Source organism: Branchiostoma belcheri, unplaced genomic scaffold, assembly GCF_001625305.1.
Source record: "Branchiostoma belcheri isolate BF01 breed outbred unplaced genomic scaffold, Haploidv18h27 scaffold12, whole genome shotgun sequence".
NCBI classification, from domain to species: domain Eukaryota; kingdom Metazoa; phylum Chordata; class Leptocardii; order Amphioxiformes; family Branchiostomatidae; genus Branchiostoma; species Branchiostoma belcheri.
This window is the reverse complement of record NW_017802602.1, coordinates 2,231,849-2,246,493: the sequence shown is the minus strand read 5'-3', so window position 1 is coordinate 2,246,493 and position 14,645 is coordinate 2,231,849. Positions and strand designations below refer to the sequence as shown.

Here is a 14,645-nt window from a genome sequence, read left to right as displayed (position 1 = left end):
ACCTATATCATTGTAATGCACAACGTTAAGGGTCCTGTTATATGACCTTGTTTGCTGGCTGTTCGTGACCTTGTAAATACTCAGGTGCCATAATGGATTTGAGAAGCTTAACTTTTCATGCTATATAATGTACAGTCAAACCTGCCTATAGTGGTCACTCAAGGGACTGGCCAAATTTGACCACTATGGCCAGGTGACCACTATAGAGAAACAGCCGGTTAGTTGACCCCCCCCCCCCCAAAAAAAAAAGGGACACATGCTTTGAGTACCAACAGTGATGTCTTTATTCTGAAACATATGAATACATACATTTGCAAAGGTAAACCCCTTTTATATGTACATGTGTTAGTTCAATAATTTGTTGTTCTTTTGCTTTAGTTGTACTTTATTTTGTACTTGCTTGAAAAAAAAAGAAATACAGAAATATTGCATGGAAACATTAACTTGACATCAAAGATACAGTTACACTCAACATATTCAGTTAATCTATTCTGGGACAATGAAACCATTCACATAATTTAAAACATACAAAATCACTGGTTGTCATTTACTGTTCTTGTGTACATACTAGTACTACATGTGGCTAAAGAAAAGAAAGCAAATCAAGCAACAAATTTTCAACTCCAAACAAATTTCTATCGACTGCAAAATCATTTAATCTAAGCTCAGCTTTCGACGATTTCTTCTCACTCTCTCTGCCAGTCGAATCACTTCCACCTTTTGGAATAAGTTTGGCGTCCGTCTTTCCGCTTTCGCCATCGTTTCTCCGCAATCGCCACGTTACTAGTAGTTGTTGTTGTTAGTCGAAAAGTGGAAGAGAACGACATCGCCATGTTTTTGTTCTTTGGTGAACACTTGCTTCGCGCGACCGACATACGCCACAGCGAATTCCAACCACGTAAATAAGTTATTTTGTACCAAGATGCTGTCTATTTAGTTAACAGCAAAATAATTGTTCGTCAGTTGCCAGTTACTTTCCGTTTTTGGTCGTTTTTGAACATGAAAACTTAGCGAAAACTCTCCTTTGTTTACGGCTTGGGTTTCTCCCCGCGTGGGTTGTCTGCCTCTACCATTATGCCAATGTGGTAGTCAACAGAGAATTTTCTCCTTTCAGACTTATATCTTTTCTAAAATATCTACTACAGTGTTAAATTTACATCTAAAATTAATTGTAGTAATGGTATTTCAAATGTTTTCATAATGTAATTACGTCATTTGACGCTAATGAAGTTAAATAAAACTCGGTGTATCTACCTCCATAACAGTGGAGTCTTCCGATGACCCCAATTGACCTCCCTCTGCAGCCAACATGCGCCATCTTGGAAAAATACGAAACGCATTTTCGAGCCAAATTTCTTAATTATGCCCATGAAAAACGGAAGCTATGCACATATCTACGCATTTCAAGGAATCAAGAAACCAAATATGGATATTCTTAAGTTTTTTTGTAAAGATAATTTGCCGTAATCTTCGCCGAGCGGCCGAGTCCATTGAAAGCTCCATGCGGCACGCACGGCACTGGTGTTGGGGAAAACGCAGATATCAAAGACACCCGCGACCGCAGAAACTTCGTGTCAAAAGTCAGTTTTCCTTTATTTCATACACATATGGAGTCTAATTTTCAGTTCACATTTTAGTAATGTAGCGATCGGAAAATTATCACAAGGCTCATAACGGTCGTAGCCCGAGGTGGGGTGGTGTTACGGCCGTGGTGCTTAGCGGGTTACGGCCAGCCGCGACCGCTATCGGCGGTGTTGACATGCCGGCGGGACCGGAATGGGGTGACCGCTGACCGCGTTGAACAGTGACCGCTATAGACACGATTCTTAATGCTTACGTCAATGGGAAAAATTCAAGGGACCGGCAAAAACTGACCGCTATGGCCGAGTGACCACTATACAAAGGTGACCGCTAGTACAGGTTTGACTGTATCTGTATAGCCGGTATAACTGCTGTTATACACCAGCCTCACAGGCACGCGTCGCAGCCGCAGCTGGATATATTACACCGAGCGACTTGTTACACCTAATCCTTAAACATCTAACTCTAAGCATTGTAATTGTAAGAATAATTACTACATGTATCCTTCAATGTGTAATTATTGTTACTTACTGTACAATGCCGATGCCAACAGGGATGATGCACAGCAGGAAGGACACCAGGAGGATGACCATGAAGAACGTGCGAGACTTAGACGCCCGGAAAGGCTTAGTCGACGGGACACAGTTGTGCATGAGGCTGAGCTGTGGGGTCACAAGACAACAAAAATGTAAGTTTATAAAGACCTACTTTCTTACTTGATCATAATAAAGACTTTGTCATACTAGATGTACTTCAAACTATGACAATTGTGTACTGTATCACTATTGGAACTTTTAGATTTTGTTAGTAATTTATTCAGTATTTTTCTGCAAAGTCTGACTTGTTCCCCCGATGACCAGTGTCGGTCATGGGACAAGGTAGGTAGTAATCATTTGAGTGCCACTTTGTATTCCTTCAAAGGCTTGCCCTTAATCAAAAAGTGGCAGACAAAATATGTGAATGGAGGTTACAGACATAGACATGCCAATATGCTACCAGACTGAGTGCACTACAAAGCACACAAAACATCATCATCATTTTTGCCACATTTCAGTGCTTGGCACCAAGGCGGGCCGTCAATGTCTTCCAATACCATCCTTTGTCATTGCCTCCAGATCCAAACTGACCTTTTTCAGGTAGAAGAAGATGAAGGTCTTGATGACGCAAATGGCAGGCAGCATGGGGGCAAAGAATGTTCCAATCCAGCACAACGTCTGCGAGTAGACGATGTCCAACACATTCTTCGGGATCTGGAACTCCTGATACCCCACCACATCCTCTAGCTTGTCCTTAAACCGTGACACAATGAACCTGGAGGATAAAATGTTTTTTTTTTTACATTGTTATTTGTTTATTTGTTTGTTTTGTGCCCTTGTTTGCTCATTGATGACTGCAACAGACTGATCCCTTTGCTCAACCACCCGTCAAAACGTAGAAATGGAAAATACATGTAAGTTCAACACACATACAAAAAAATGAAGGACATGTAGCCATACTCTCATTAGCTTCGACTGTCAGAATAGGCCACTTTTCATTGAGTAATTCTTTCCCAGAATTGCAGTAACTGTGGGATCTTTAACATAGAACTGCTGGCTTTATATCCCATTTAAGAAGATATCTCTAACCGAAACTAGATACTGCACCTGGGTCTGAGGAAATACATATAGGTGTCAAATACCTTTCCCAAGGACAGATCATTGAGTCCTGCAAGGGATATGAACCCAGAGCCTTGAAGTTCAGACTCAACAACCCTAACCCAAGTACATACTTAGTCATTTTACTCACTTTCTGGGGAACTCCACGAACAATGTGACGGCTGTGCCCACCAGGAAGTCCATGATGACAAGCTTGTACATCTCCTGTCCAACGTACGTCTCCCAACACTGCAACAATTAAACGTTTTATGGTAAGTCTACAGTAACCAACTCAAACTAGAAATTACTTTGCAAAAGTTGACAGCTACTTAATTGTACATCAGAAACAGAGCTTTACTGTTGGGTATGATGTAGAGTAAAAAAAAAGCTCCTCTGAATTCAAAGCATTATCTAACAGACTTAAAATCTTAAACAAATTCATGTACACATTTTAATAAGCCAATGAGATACTATTGTGCTCCAATAGTACATGTAATGAAAGATTTCAAGATGTGATAACCTGAAAATTGAAAAAAATTCAAACCAAAAGGCTTTGTGACCAGACAAGAATGATCATCACAGTCGCTACTCTACATGTATGCCTCCAATCTTCAAACATTTGCAACCAAATTTCCACAAACAGTATATGATATTCTACTAACAGTAACTGTTATAATAATGAAAGTTTGCATGAACGTACCCTGATTTCCACATCGCAGACCTGGCACTCAGGGTCTGCGTATGTTGAACAGGCGATCTGTGTGTACAGGGTTCCCAGCAGGGTAGCTACGGAGGCCAACCGCAGGAACACCGTTCTGGAAGGAAAGTAAACATTTTTCAGTTCACCAGGTGATGATGTTGAAGCTATAATTGTTATGATTGTCAAAAGCTGTGACAATCATGCTGTTTGTCTTTCACTGAAATAGTATGGAGGCAATGAATAATGTCTACTCTAATAGGATGCTCAGAACTGTTATTTAAAAAAACTGACTGAAATCTTTCAGTAGCAAATTAAGTTATATGCATTTAACAGATTCCTTCATTCCTTCCTTCACTCACTCGCTCACTCGCTTACTCACTCACTCACTCACTCACTCACTCACTCACTCACTCATTCATTCATTCATTCACTCATTCATCACAATGGACAGCAGGCCACCAAGTACATGTACCTGAGTAGCGTCATCTGTATCTCGAACCCAGGCGAGTAGTCCTCGAATCCGACCAGTTTGTCGAAGATGATGGGAGAGAAAGAGCGCAACAGAGAGAGGGAGAGTACGTTCCAGACAGAGAGAGAGGCAGAGAAACAGAGAGAGAGGGAGAGTGTGAGAGCACGACAGAGAGAGACCAACGTGATGATAAAAAACAGTCAACCGCCACCAACCTGAGTAGAGTCATCTGTATTTCAAACTCCGGCGAGTAGTCCTCGAATCCGACCAGCTTGTCGAAGATGATGGGTACGATCATGTTGAGGCCGGTGATGGTGAGGGAGGGCGTGTAGGTCACCAGCAGCTTCAGGAAGGAGTCTGTGTTTGGGTCTGTGCCAAACTGGGACGTCCACTGGATGGGGAGATGGTAACAATCATGGTCAAAGACTAGTCAAAGACTATTACTAAGGGACATCCTGATAAATAAATAAACAATCATCGTAAATGTTTCAACTTTAAGTTAAATCATTTCAGTCTGTTTCTTTTTAAACAGGGTAAAACAGTGACTTTGCTATTCCTTATACATGTAGTGGTTCCCTAGACATAATATGAATTATACTACCGGGTAATTTTTTTCCACAGATCCAAAGATACATTTTGTACATGTCAATATACCTGCTGCCTACAGTAGGTCAGGCACATTATACAATCATGTACTTGACTGTGCCAACTACGAGCCCAACCACTGAACAAGCCATGGGTAGGCGTGTATGGCAAACATGAGGTCTGTAAAATTGCCCAGTGTCATTATAGTAAATGTTGCGGCAACAGTAATCAACTTGAAACTTGAATTAATCATATGTCCTTTTGCATGCCTCACCTGCAGAGCAAAGGTACTGGCGTAGTAGATAAGGAACCCGCCAGCTCCGAGGATGGCCAACACAAAGACGTTGACGATAAACCGGACGCTGTAGAGGCGGCACTTCTCTCCGCCCGTCCTCTTGGCCTGCTTCTGCAGGATCCGCTGTTCCTCTAGGTCAGTCTGGGACAAGAACAATTTGTTTTAACATGAAAGTTCATCTATGTTGGTATAATACATTATAACTTATCTGGTTATCTGCCATGTACACGTATGACCCTCTGCTGCAATAATGTGTTTCTGACGTCATGTCCCAGAAGCTGCAGTAGACAGGTGCATTTTGTGAACAAAGCTGACGGAGTTAGCCAAAAATTAGGGAAGTCCAAATTTACTATTGGTGTTGGACATGAAGTTTAGCCTTTTTGTCATTAAATTTGTTTTAGTTTGCATTTTTGTTAAACCACCTTAAGCAGTGAACCACACCATTTTTTGTACAAACTGTGTTAGACCGGACTGTAACTAAGGTTTGATCCACTTAACCCGGGACGGACCCCTTCATACTCTTTCGTGTCTTGAACCTAATCTTCTTAAACATCTTTTAATTTCAGGTGACCAGGTTTGGAGTTCGAAAGTTAAACTTCTGTAGTGAACACACCTTGAGTTCGTATCTGATCTGCCCGTGTTTGAGGTCCGCCGCTCGCCCATCGTTGATGCAGAAGTCCCACCCGGCGAACACTTTGTTGCAGTAGGTGTAGAACTTGTCCTCACTGCTCACCAGAGACTCCTGGAGACCCTGGGCGGAACTGCAGGAGGAAAGGCAGGGAAGGTTTAAGCACTGAGACCATCTGGCAAATACCGGGTAGCCTCTATCTTTTATAGGCACCTAAACTTCTCAGTTAGATACACCAGATAGAATGCTCTTGATCCAGTTTTAGCTCACTGAAGAGCTAATCTCCCAATGGTCGTAACAAAGAAAACAGGCGCTATGTACAATATTCACAGCCACAGGTTCATTGTAACATGGACTAGCTCTTTTCGACAAGCACAATGAACAGTGGACCACAGCTTAATATCCTGTCCTAAGGACTGCGGCCCTATACAGTAGCGTGCATGTCGGGGGAGAGCGACAACAGCCGGGATTCGAACTCCCAACCTCTTGGTCCAAAGGCAGGGTCGCTAACCACTGGACTACACACAGTACTGTATAATGTAAGACTTAGTGTACAAAAATCCCAGAAGTTTGTACTCACTTCCTGACCATAAGCACCAGGCTGATGAGGAAGTAAGAGAGCGATGTAAGCAGGTACGCCAGCGGAAGGTTGTACGTGAACGTGAAGTCGTCTGTCTCCTGGATACGCTGGATGGTGTTCTCGTAGTAACCGTAGAACAGGTGGGTGTGCTCCATGATGCCCTACAACAAGCAACATCATGATTTTATACAATAAACTCAAACTCAAACTCAAACAAAACTTATCCTGTTAAACACATTTAGCATTGTTGAAAATCATACATTCAACAAAAATTGTACTATGAATTTAACAGCTTTTAGTACATAAAGGTATGGTGCAAAAATTTGACTCAGAAACTGTTAGGATGAAAGAACACTCTTACCTTTCCCTGCAGGGCATCAACAATGTAGTCGCTGATGTGATTCTCTGGCGGTTGGTACAAGCTTTCGTTGTAAGGCACGTATTTACTCTCACAGTCTGGGGTTAAAGGAAGAAAGTAAAACTTTATATCAGCTCACTTGATATCGCTTGACAGGCAAAACATGTCTAATGCATGACTAATAGTATGCATGTACAAAATGACTGATAAACTGGAGTGGTGGATGCACCAACTATTAAGTGCCATACAAAAGAACAAGAAATAGCCATGCCTTCAAGTACCAGATTTATCAACCAAGCATTGAGGTGGTCAAAAACTTGTTTTTTCCTAGAACTACATTGTGTACATTAATGTATCATAGAGTGGAACTCGCTGTCACCAAGTACAGTAGGGGCATTGTCACTAGATAGCTTTAAACAATGTCTAGAGTAGATGTTCAAGGGCTAGGTGTAACAAGTCATTAGGTGTAATGTAGCCAGCTGCCACTGCCTACAAAGCTGGTGTGTTAAGCCAAAGGGCAGTTATACTGGCTACAACGTACACATGTACAAAGATCCTTACTTGCTTGTGTTGTGTTTGTAGAGTTTGCTTGTGACGTCACCAGTGCCTCCTGTCTGGTGAAGATGAGAGACGGAAGGAGGATGAAGAGGAACATCAGCAGGAAGATGACCAGGTTCAGGAACAGCAGCCAGCGCATGAACTGGAAATATGACAGGATCCCCGTCCCAAACTTTCCTGAAAAATGGTAGGGTTACAAAACATCCGTCAGAGAAATATTCAGTATCTTTAAATTTTGATTTCAAAGAAAAACCTCACGTATATGTAAAAAAGGAAATATAATACACAGCTGTTACAGAGTAAATTTTAGAGACTACATGTTAGAGAAAAGTTAAACCTTTATTGTTGCTGCTGACATATATTCTGTATGATTGTGGTTTGCCACAATACATATATTCTGTGTGACATAACGTTACAATGTATTTAACTTTGTTAGATCTTTAGTTGTAGAAGACCATACAAAAGTCCCTAGTATACGTTTTGTTGAGTCAATAAAGAATCTCATTGTAATGGTGACTTTACAGTTCAATTTAACTTTGAGAGGTAAAGTTTAATTCATTTTTCAAATTTTAGGGCAACTTTTCTTGCTTTCTTTACTCCACTTCATTCTACAGGCCTCCATCGCAAACTTAAACATGCAACATATTGATCCTGTCTTACTATGAATAGTGAAAGTCAAAATATGTGCACCAAACTTTCCTGTTACCATGGTAACACAAAGAGCATGAGCTAGGGAACTGCTACATGGGGTACAATATCTGCCCTGGAGTTCCCGGTTTCCATGGGAACACAAAGAAAAGTAGCAGAACAAGAGACAAAACGTGTTCCACATTTGGGACAGACGCTACATTTTGTACCTTGACCTTTTGAGACTACTAAAAGTGGCTACAAAAACTCTTGGTTTTAACGATGGTGATAAAAATGGTTGTTAGGGTGAAAAATGGTTTTCTTTAGTCCAGGACTGTTTTACAACATACATGTACATGACATTGTATGGTGCTCGCTTTTCATAGACTAAGTTCATATCATGTAATGGAAAATGATCATAATACAATACAAAGTTAAATTAAATGTATCTCTCTCATTTTTCCAGAAGTCTGATAAGGGAGCTTACACAATCAAGCTTTAAAATTTACAATTTTAATTAAAAGCACCAATAACTGTACATGTACCATATATAAAAGACAAATTCTGGGAGGACTGAATGTCTTAATTGACTGAAAGTAACCTCTACTGTTAGTTTCATCAAATATTAGATTACATTTGATTTAAACATTCAATATAATTACATCATGTAGCAGACATTCTTCTACATAATGTGTTTATATTGAAAGTTTAAATCATATACATTTTGTATAATCTACTTAAAGACAGAAACTGGTAGTAGATGAAGTTATAGCACATTGCAACTTGTGTGGTCCGGTAACTGTTCACAGCAACCCAGTTTCTGCACCACAAGTTCAAGTTACAGTTCAAATCCCTTCTGGCTGAAACTGGCTGGGGCTTTTGTCCCAAACTTGACCCGATTATCACTACTATAGCTACTGTAAAGTCTTTGGGAGTCTTATTAGGAGTCTTTTGGGCAAGAGCTTATGTGACTGTACATTTGTATGTCTCAGTGTTCTAGCCTGGTTACCGAATCTTAATTATAGCCCTGAGTCCTACATCCTTTCCACAAAGTGTTCATAGTCCTTAGCACATTTCGTAATAGTGTTTGTATTGGTTGACTTGTTATAACATTGATGAGGTTGAACAAAAGTTCTTTGAGCAAAAACTTGATCACATTTCTAATTTTCAAGTTCAACATCAAAACATATTCATTGACTCACCCTCTATAGAATGCATGGGACTCCTCCATACTTCCAGCTTGGCAAAAAAATCGTGCATGTTCTCTTTGCTCTTCTTCCATCTCTGTGAAATATGATGAGAGGAATTATTAACATTTTAAATATGTTTCAATCCCTTGGCAATCGGTATAATTATGGAAATGGTAGCACGTTTTCAAGGTAATGCTAAGGCCTAAGGGTGACGTTTTGCTAATTTTTTTTTTCACTTTTTCAACATATAAAACTTTTTCCAAAGTTTGAAATATGTGTTCCAAAGTTAATGATAATGCCATCATATCACTCATCAACAAATTGAAATACAATTTCATGTTATGATACCCACCCTTTGTGCTGACACTTTCCATCCAAAACCTTTCAAGCGTTTTCCTTGGAGTCTTCTCCTGTTGATAAATAAAAAAGATAAAAATTTACACACGATGCAACAATTATAGCAAATTCATCTATTTGATGGACGAATCTTGATCCAATAGCCCCAGCTAATAGTGCCTCCTGTCTCCCACAAGAGGAACTGCACCTGAATAACACCAGTCTGAGACCATTGCCTTGTGAAAGTTTTTCTTAACATTGACATAATGCAGTGGGACATACATATCATCACCTCACATGGCTCAGTCACACAACTTTTCAACACCGAATACTAGTATGGGATAATGCCTTTAGCACTGACCATGACCACTGCACAGCTTGCTTAATAACGTTAATGTTTGAAACACTCAAGATACTGATAGAATACTTCCATTGCAGTGGGATTGAATATCATCACCTCACATGGCACAGTCACAGAATTTTTCAACACTAAATATTGCCTTAAGCACTGACCATGGCCAATGCATTTTTCACATATCAAACTACATTGTAACATTACATGCATTTTCTACAAAACTACATACGACTCACAGGATTGACATATAATTATTATAACATTTCAGTTTTTAATACATATTGTTTGAAAAGTTCATGGTTTGAAAAGTTCATGATATAATCCCCTGGTACTTTAAGCCTTTGTAATCTAAATGCTTCACAGTTCAACCATTGACATTTCTGTCTGGGAAAAGCTTTTGTGTCGACAACTTTTGTTCCAGTTCTGTCAACCAGAGTACAATCAACTCCAAAAATTTGTGCAGGTTTGAACTGTATCTTGTTGGAACTTCATTATATTCAGCCTTAGCTATCAAAATGCTTATAAAGTTTATAGTTCAACCACTGATGACATTTCTGTCTGGGAAAAGCTTTTGTGTCAACAACTTTTGTTCCAGTTCTGTCAACCAGAGTACAATCAACTCCAAAAATTTGTGCAGGTTTGAACTGTATCTTGTTGGAACTTCATTATATTAAGCCTTAGCTATCAAAATGCTTATAAAGTTTATAGTTCAACCACTGATGACATTTCTATCTGGGAAAACCTTTTGTGTTGACAACTTTTGTTCCAGTTCTGTCAACTGGAGAACAATTACCTCCATATAATGTGATGACTTCAACATGCATAATTTATGAAGCTGACATATTAATCAAGTTTCAAACTTTCCCATGCCTTAACTCTGATGTTATCTATCCAGATGGCTCATACTTTTGGGAGTCCTCTAGTATGTATTTATTCAATAATTATTTTGAGGAACCGAACATAAACAATGTATGTAACAAGTGGCTGCTATTGCTTGAACCACCTGTTAACTGTATATTAAAAGCTGAAGATTGTCAAGGAAAAATGTTAGACTGGAACATCCTAACATCATGATGTCAGAACCAGGTGACATCACAGGAACAAACATGGGTCAACAAGGAAGTCATCAGGACTAAAAGATAACCTGACTCACACCTGATACTAGCTATATAGGCCACACCCATCAGGCCTTCCAAGATACCGTCAACAGTAAAATAACAGTCATCAACTGTTACATAGGCCCAGAACATACTGCGCAAAACCCCCATTTTTACACAGTTTTCATTGGATTTTTGGTCAACATTGACTAAGAATTTTGCCAGTTGAGGAAGATATCATTTTGGACAAAACATTTGAAAACTACAGGCGGGATGTTAACCTTATATGCGCGAATACGACCTTATATACAAGTCGTTCTGTCGAAGTGCTATGCTCAATACATTACGGGTTAATTTTGTGCAGGTGCAGTACGTTTTACTTCTACCGACGTGCTATCAGGGCTTCCAAGATACCGTCAGCAGTAAAATAACAGCCCTCATGTGTAAACACAGGGCAGCCCACAAAACAAACAATGGAAGGGAGGGTCTCTAGATAAAGCGGTCGATTTTCGTTCCACTACTTCCTTGTGGGACTACATTAAATCAGATTAGAAAACAGTTTATGTTACAGTAACAGATAGGCCCAGGAGTAGCTTGTAAGTTGTGTCAAGAATTTTTTAGACCTGTTCATTTCCCATAATAACTGCTTTAGTCAATAAAATACACACAATGCTCGGTGAGTGCCAGTAAAACCTGACAATCACAGTAAAATTTACAGTTATTGCACGGCCAAAACAGACTTATAGGACAATATTATATAACCTTGAACCCTGTAGTGTTACAATTATACTACCACATAAGTATGTAGACTAACAAGTAACATGTAACTGTTGTTAAAATTAGATTCAACCTCAAGAATTCAAGCATGAAACAGAACAGGTAAAACAGGTGTTTTTTGTCCACACACTTCCCAGACCAGACTGTCCCTGGGACAGCAGCAAAATTATTGCCAAAAGAGTCTTGTAAAGTTGTACAGTAGGTTCTTTTGTTCTCATGTACAATGTATGTACTGTAGTACAATGTATGTACAATGGTATTACCATAATGATTACACTATCCATAGATAATAGTATATAATATAACTATATAAGATATACAATATGTTTGACTAACAAGTCCAGTAACTGTTTTAAAATTAGATTTTAGCTCAAGTTCCTTTTAATTTTAATTTGCATGAAAAATAACAGGTAAAACAGGTGGTTGTTGTCCACATGCTTCCCAGACTGTCCAACATGTACAGTGGCAAGATTAAGTCCAACAGGGATTAATGATCTACCATTTTAGTCCACAAAGACACATGTCAGACTCCGCAGTAGACCTCTGTACTATGTATGTACTAAATAATTCACACTCTGAGGATATTTGTTTTGTCATGAAATGTACTGACTGGAAGGCAAGGAGGAAACAACTTTGACTTCAAAGCAATGCCATGGTATCTCTTCGTTATTATCGGTAGTACCTTAGGGTAAAGTACAGAAAAGACTTTAAGCTTTACTGTATTTACCACATGCACAGGCCAGATATATACAAGAGGGGCTTTTGTGCCTCAAAGAACACACTAGCTAGGTATATCCTCAGAAGAACGAATTCATCAAATTTCTGCTATGATAATAACAATGTATGAGTACTAGAAAGTACAGAAAAGACTTTAAGCCTCAGTATGTTAGGTACAGGTACAGGCCGGATATAATGTTGCAAAGGGGGGGCTTTTGTGCTTGAAAGAACACTCAGCTAGGTATACTTCAGAAAAACGAATTCATAAAACTTCTGCTATTAATGATGATAATAAGAATGTATGAGTATTGGAAAGTACAGAAAAGACTTTAAGCCTAGCTGGGTTAGGTACAGGTACAGGCCGGATATAATGTAAGTTTCAAATGGGCCGCTTTTGTGCCTTGAACACTCAGCTACAATGTAGGTACTAGTAATCCTCAGAACAGTTCATCAAATTTCTGGTATAATAATATTATACTATGTACGCGTACTGGGTTGTGGGACTTGACTAAAGCATTTCCTTCATTAGATTATTGGCAAAGAAAGAAGGCAATTTGTTCATAAGAAAGATTTTAGCTCTCAGTTTATACGTACTAAGGCCATGACAAGAGTACCTTGACTCAATACTTCAAGTTAAAGATTAACACAAAGTCCACATCAACACTTGTGACACTTAACTGACCAAACAAGCCCATCACACTTGACCAGCAATTACTAAATGAGCCCAAACACAATTCTCCAAAAACCGTTCACATTCACAAAAAATTAAATCACAATTCTTAAAACACTTAAAGGTGACAACTGTTGTAAAAATATTAATCACAACTAGCATTCAGTGTAAACAATTATAAAAGTAAACAAATTAAGGTGCAAAGAGAATTGTCCAAGTAAAGGAATTTTTCTTTTGGGCTGTAAAAACCACTTGTTGGATTCAAGACTCAATAACTACACAGGGAACAACACTTCTCTGACCACCTGTTCCTTCTGTACACATCTCAAGTGTCCCTGACAGTCACGCATCCTCCTTATCAGGAGATCTTAAGAACTTGCCGACCGTGACAAGATTTGGGGGAAGTCGCTGGTGTTGTTTTGTCCCTATGTACACTCGAAGTTGACCCTTTGAGACAACACGGTCGCCGGTAATCTCACAAGGTCCGGCATGGGCAAATATATAAAGGCCGGCTAGTTTACATTCTACCTTGCTTGCAATTAATCAAATGAAATGCTGTATGGCAACTGCACAAGGAGGTAGACATGTACAGTAAAGTAAGCAGAATATGTGTAATGTCAGGACCTGTGTATGATGGCTTCAACATTCAAACACTAGTCAAACAATTTCTCCAGCTGCATTTGACAGAGAGTTCGTCAGAATTTCCAAACTGTTAGTAATAAACAATTCAAAGCTAAGAATACTTGAGTTCTGTTTCCTAGCATATATGAAAAGAAAATAGCTGAATGTGTTCTCTTAGCTAGAAAAATTGAAAGTTCTTAAATAAATCTAATTGTACATATTATTAACTACAAATGTTTTTGTCCACAAACCACAGGTTTAAGGTAGGCATTTTGAACCTTTCATTTGATTTTTCACCTTGTGGGCACACTGAAACAGAGCACACTGAAAAAAACTTGGGACAAACGATTGCATCAGAAAAAAACTCTGCTCTTAAGAAGATCAAGTTTAAGTGTGTTACCCCAATGTTGTTTACATATTTCTTAGAGTTTGCTTTTTAATTACAATCCTCTGTTGGTAGGTGACTGCGGCATGAATTTATGGACACAGAAATCTGACTTCTTAGTTTGATTTGATTTATTGAACTTATTGAACCAGTTTAGACTGGTGATTCAAAATCAAATCAATACTTTTAATGTAAACAACAAGAAATATAAGATTCAAGAGTTGCTACTACCTGGTGGTACAATATTCTGTTGGCATGACCGTGGCATGAATTAAAACATTCAAATGTTGACAGAGAACTTTTTTTTTCATTCTGAAGCAACGAAATAGGAGTGTATTACTATTAAATATATTTCAGGCAAAATAAAACAATACTTGTAGAATTTCTGCTTCAGCTCTCTTAACACCTAGACAAAACATTTGATACAACCAGGGCCAAACCTACATTGCAACTTTTATCAAACAAAACAATACATTGTACAT

At 39.0% G+C, this 14,645-nt stretch overlaps 1 protein-coding gene across 1 annotated transcript in view; it reads right to left on the bottom strand.

Moving 5' to 3' along the window:
• The window catches only part of LOC109462654 (transmembrane channel-like protein 7), a 37,261-nt gene that overhangs the window by 1,743 nt on the left and 20,873 nt on the right, over positions 1–14,645 (bottom strand). Inside the window, exons 5-16 of the mRNA XM_019759214.1 lie at positions 9,558–9,615; positions 9,218–9,299; positions 7,392–7,565; positions 6,834–6,928; positions 6,473–6,633; positions 5,878–6,025; positions 5,244–5,405; positions 4,600–4,775; positions 3,916–4,030; positions 3,367–3,464; positions 2,709–2,892; positions 2,113–2,243 (exon numbers count right to left, since the gene is read on the bottom strand). Of these exons, the coding sequence (XP_019614773.1) occupies positions 2,113–2,243; positions 2,709–2,892; positions 3,367–3,464; positions 3,916–4,030; positions 4,600–4,775; positions 5,244–5,405; positions 5,878–6,025; positions 6,473–6,633; positions 6,834–6,928; positions 7,392–7,565; positions 9,218–9,299; positions 9,558–9,615 (1,584 nt within the window). The remainder of the gene's footprint in view (positions 1–2,112; positions 2,244–2,708; positions 2,893–3,366; positions 3,465–3,915; positions 4,031–4,599; positions 4,776–5,243; positions 5,406–5,877; positions 6,026–6,472; positions 6,634–6,833; positions 6,929–7,391; positions 7,566–9,217; positions 9,300–9,557; positions 9,616–14,645) is intronic.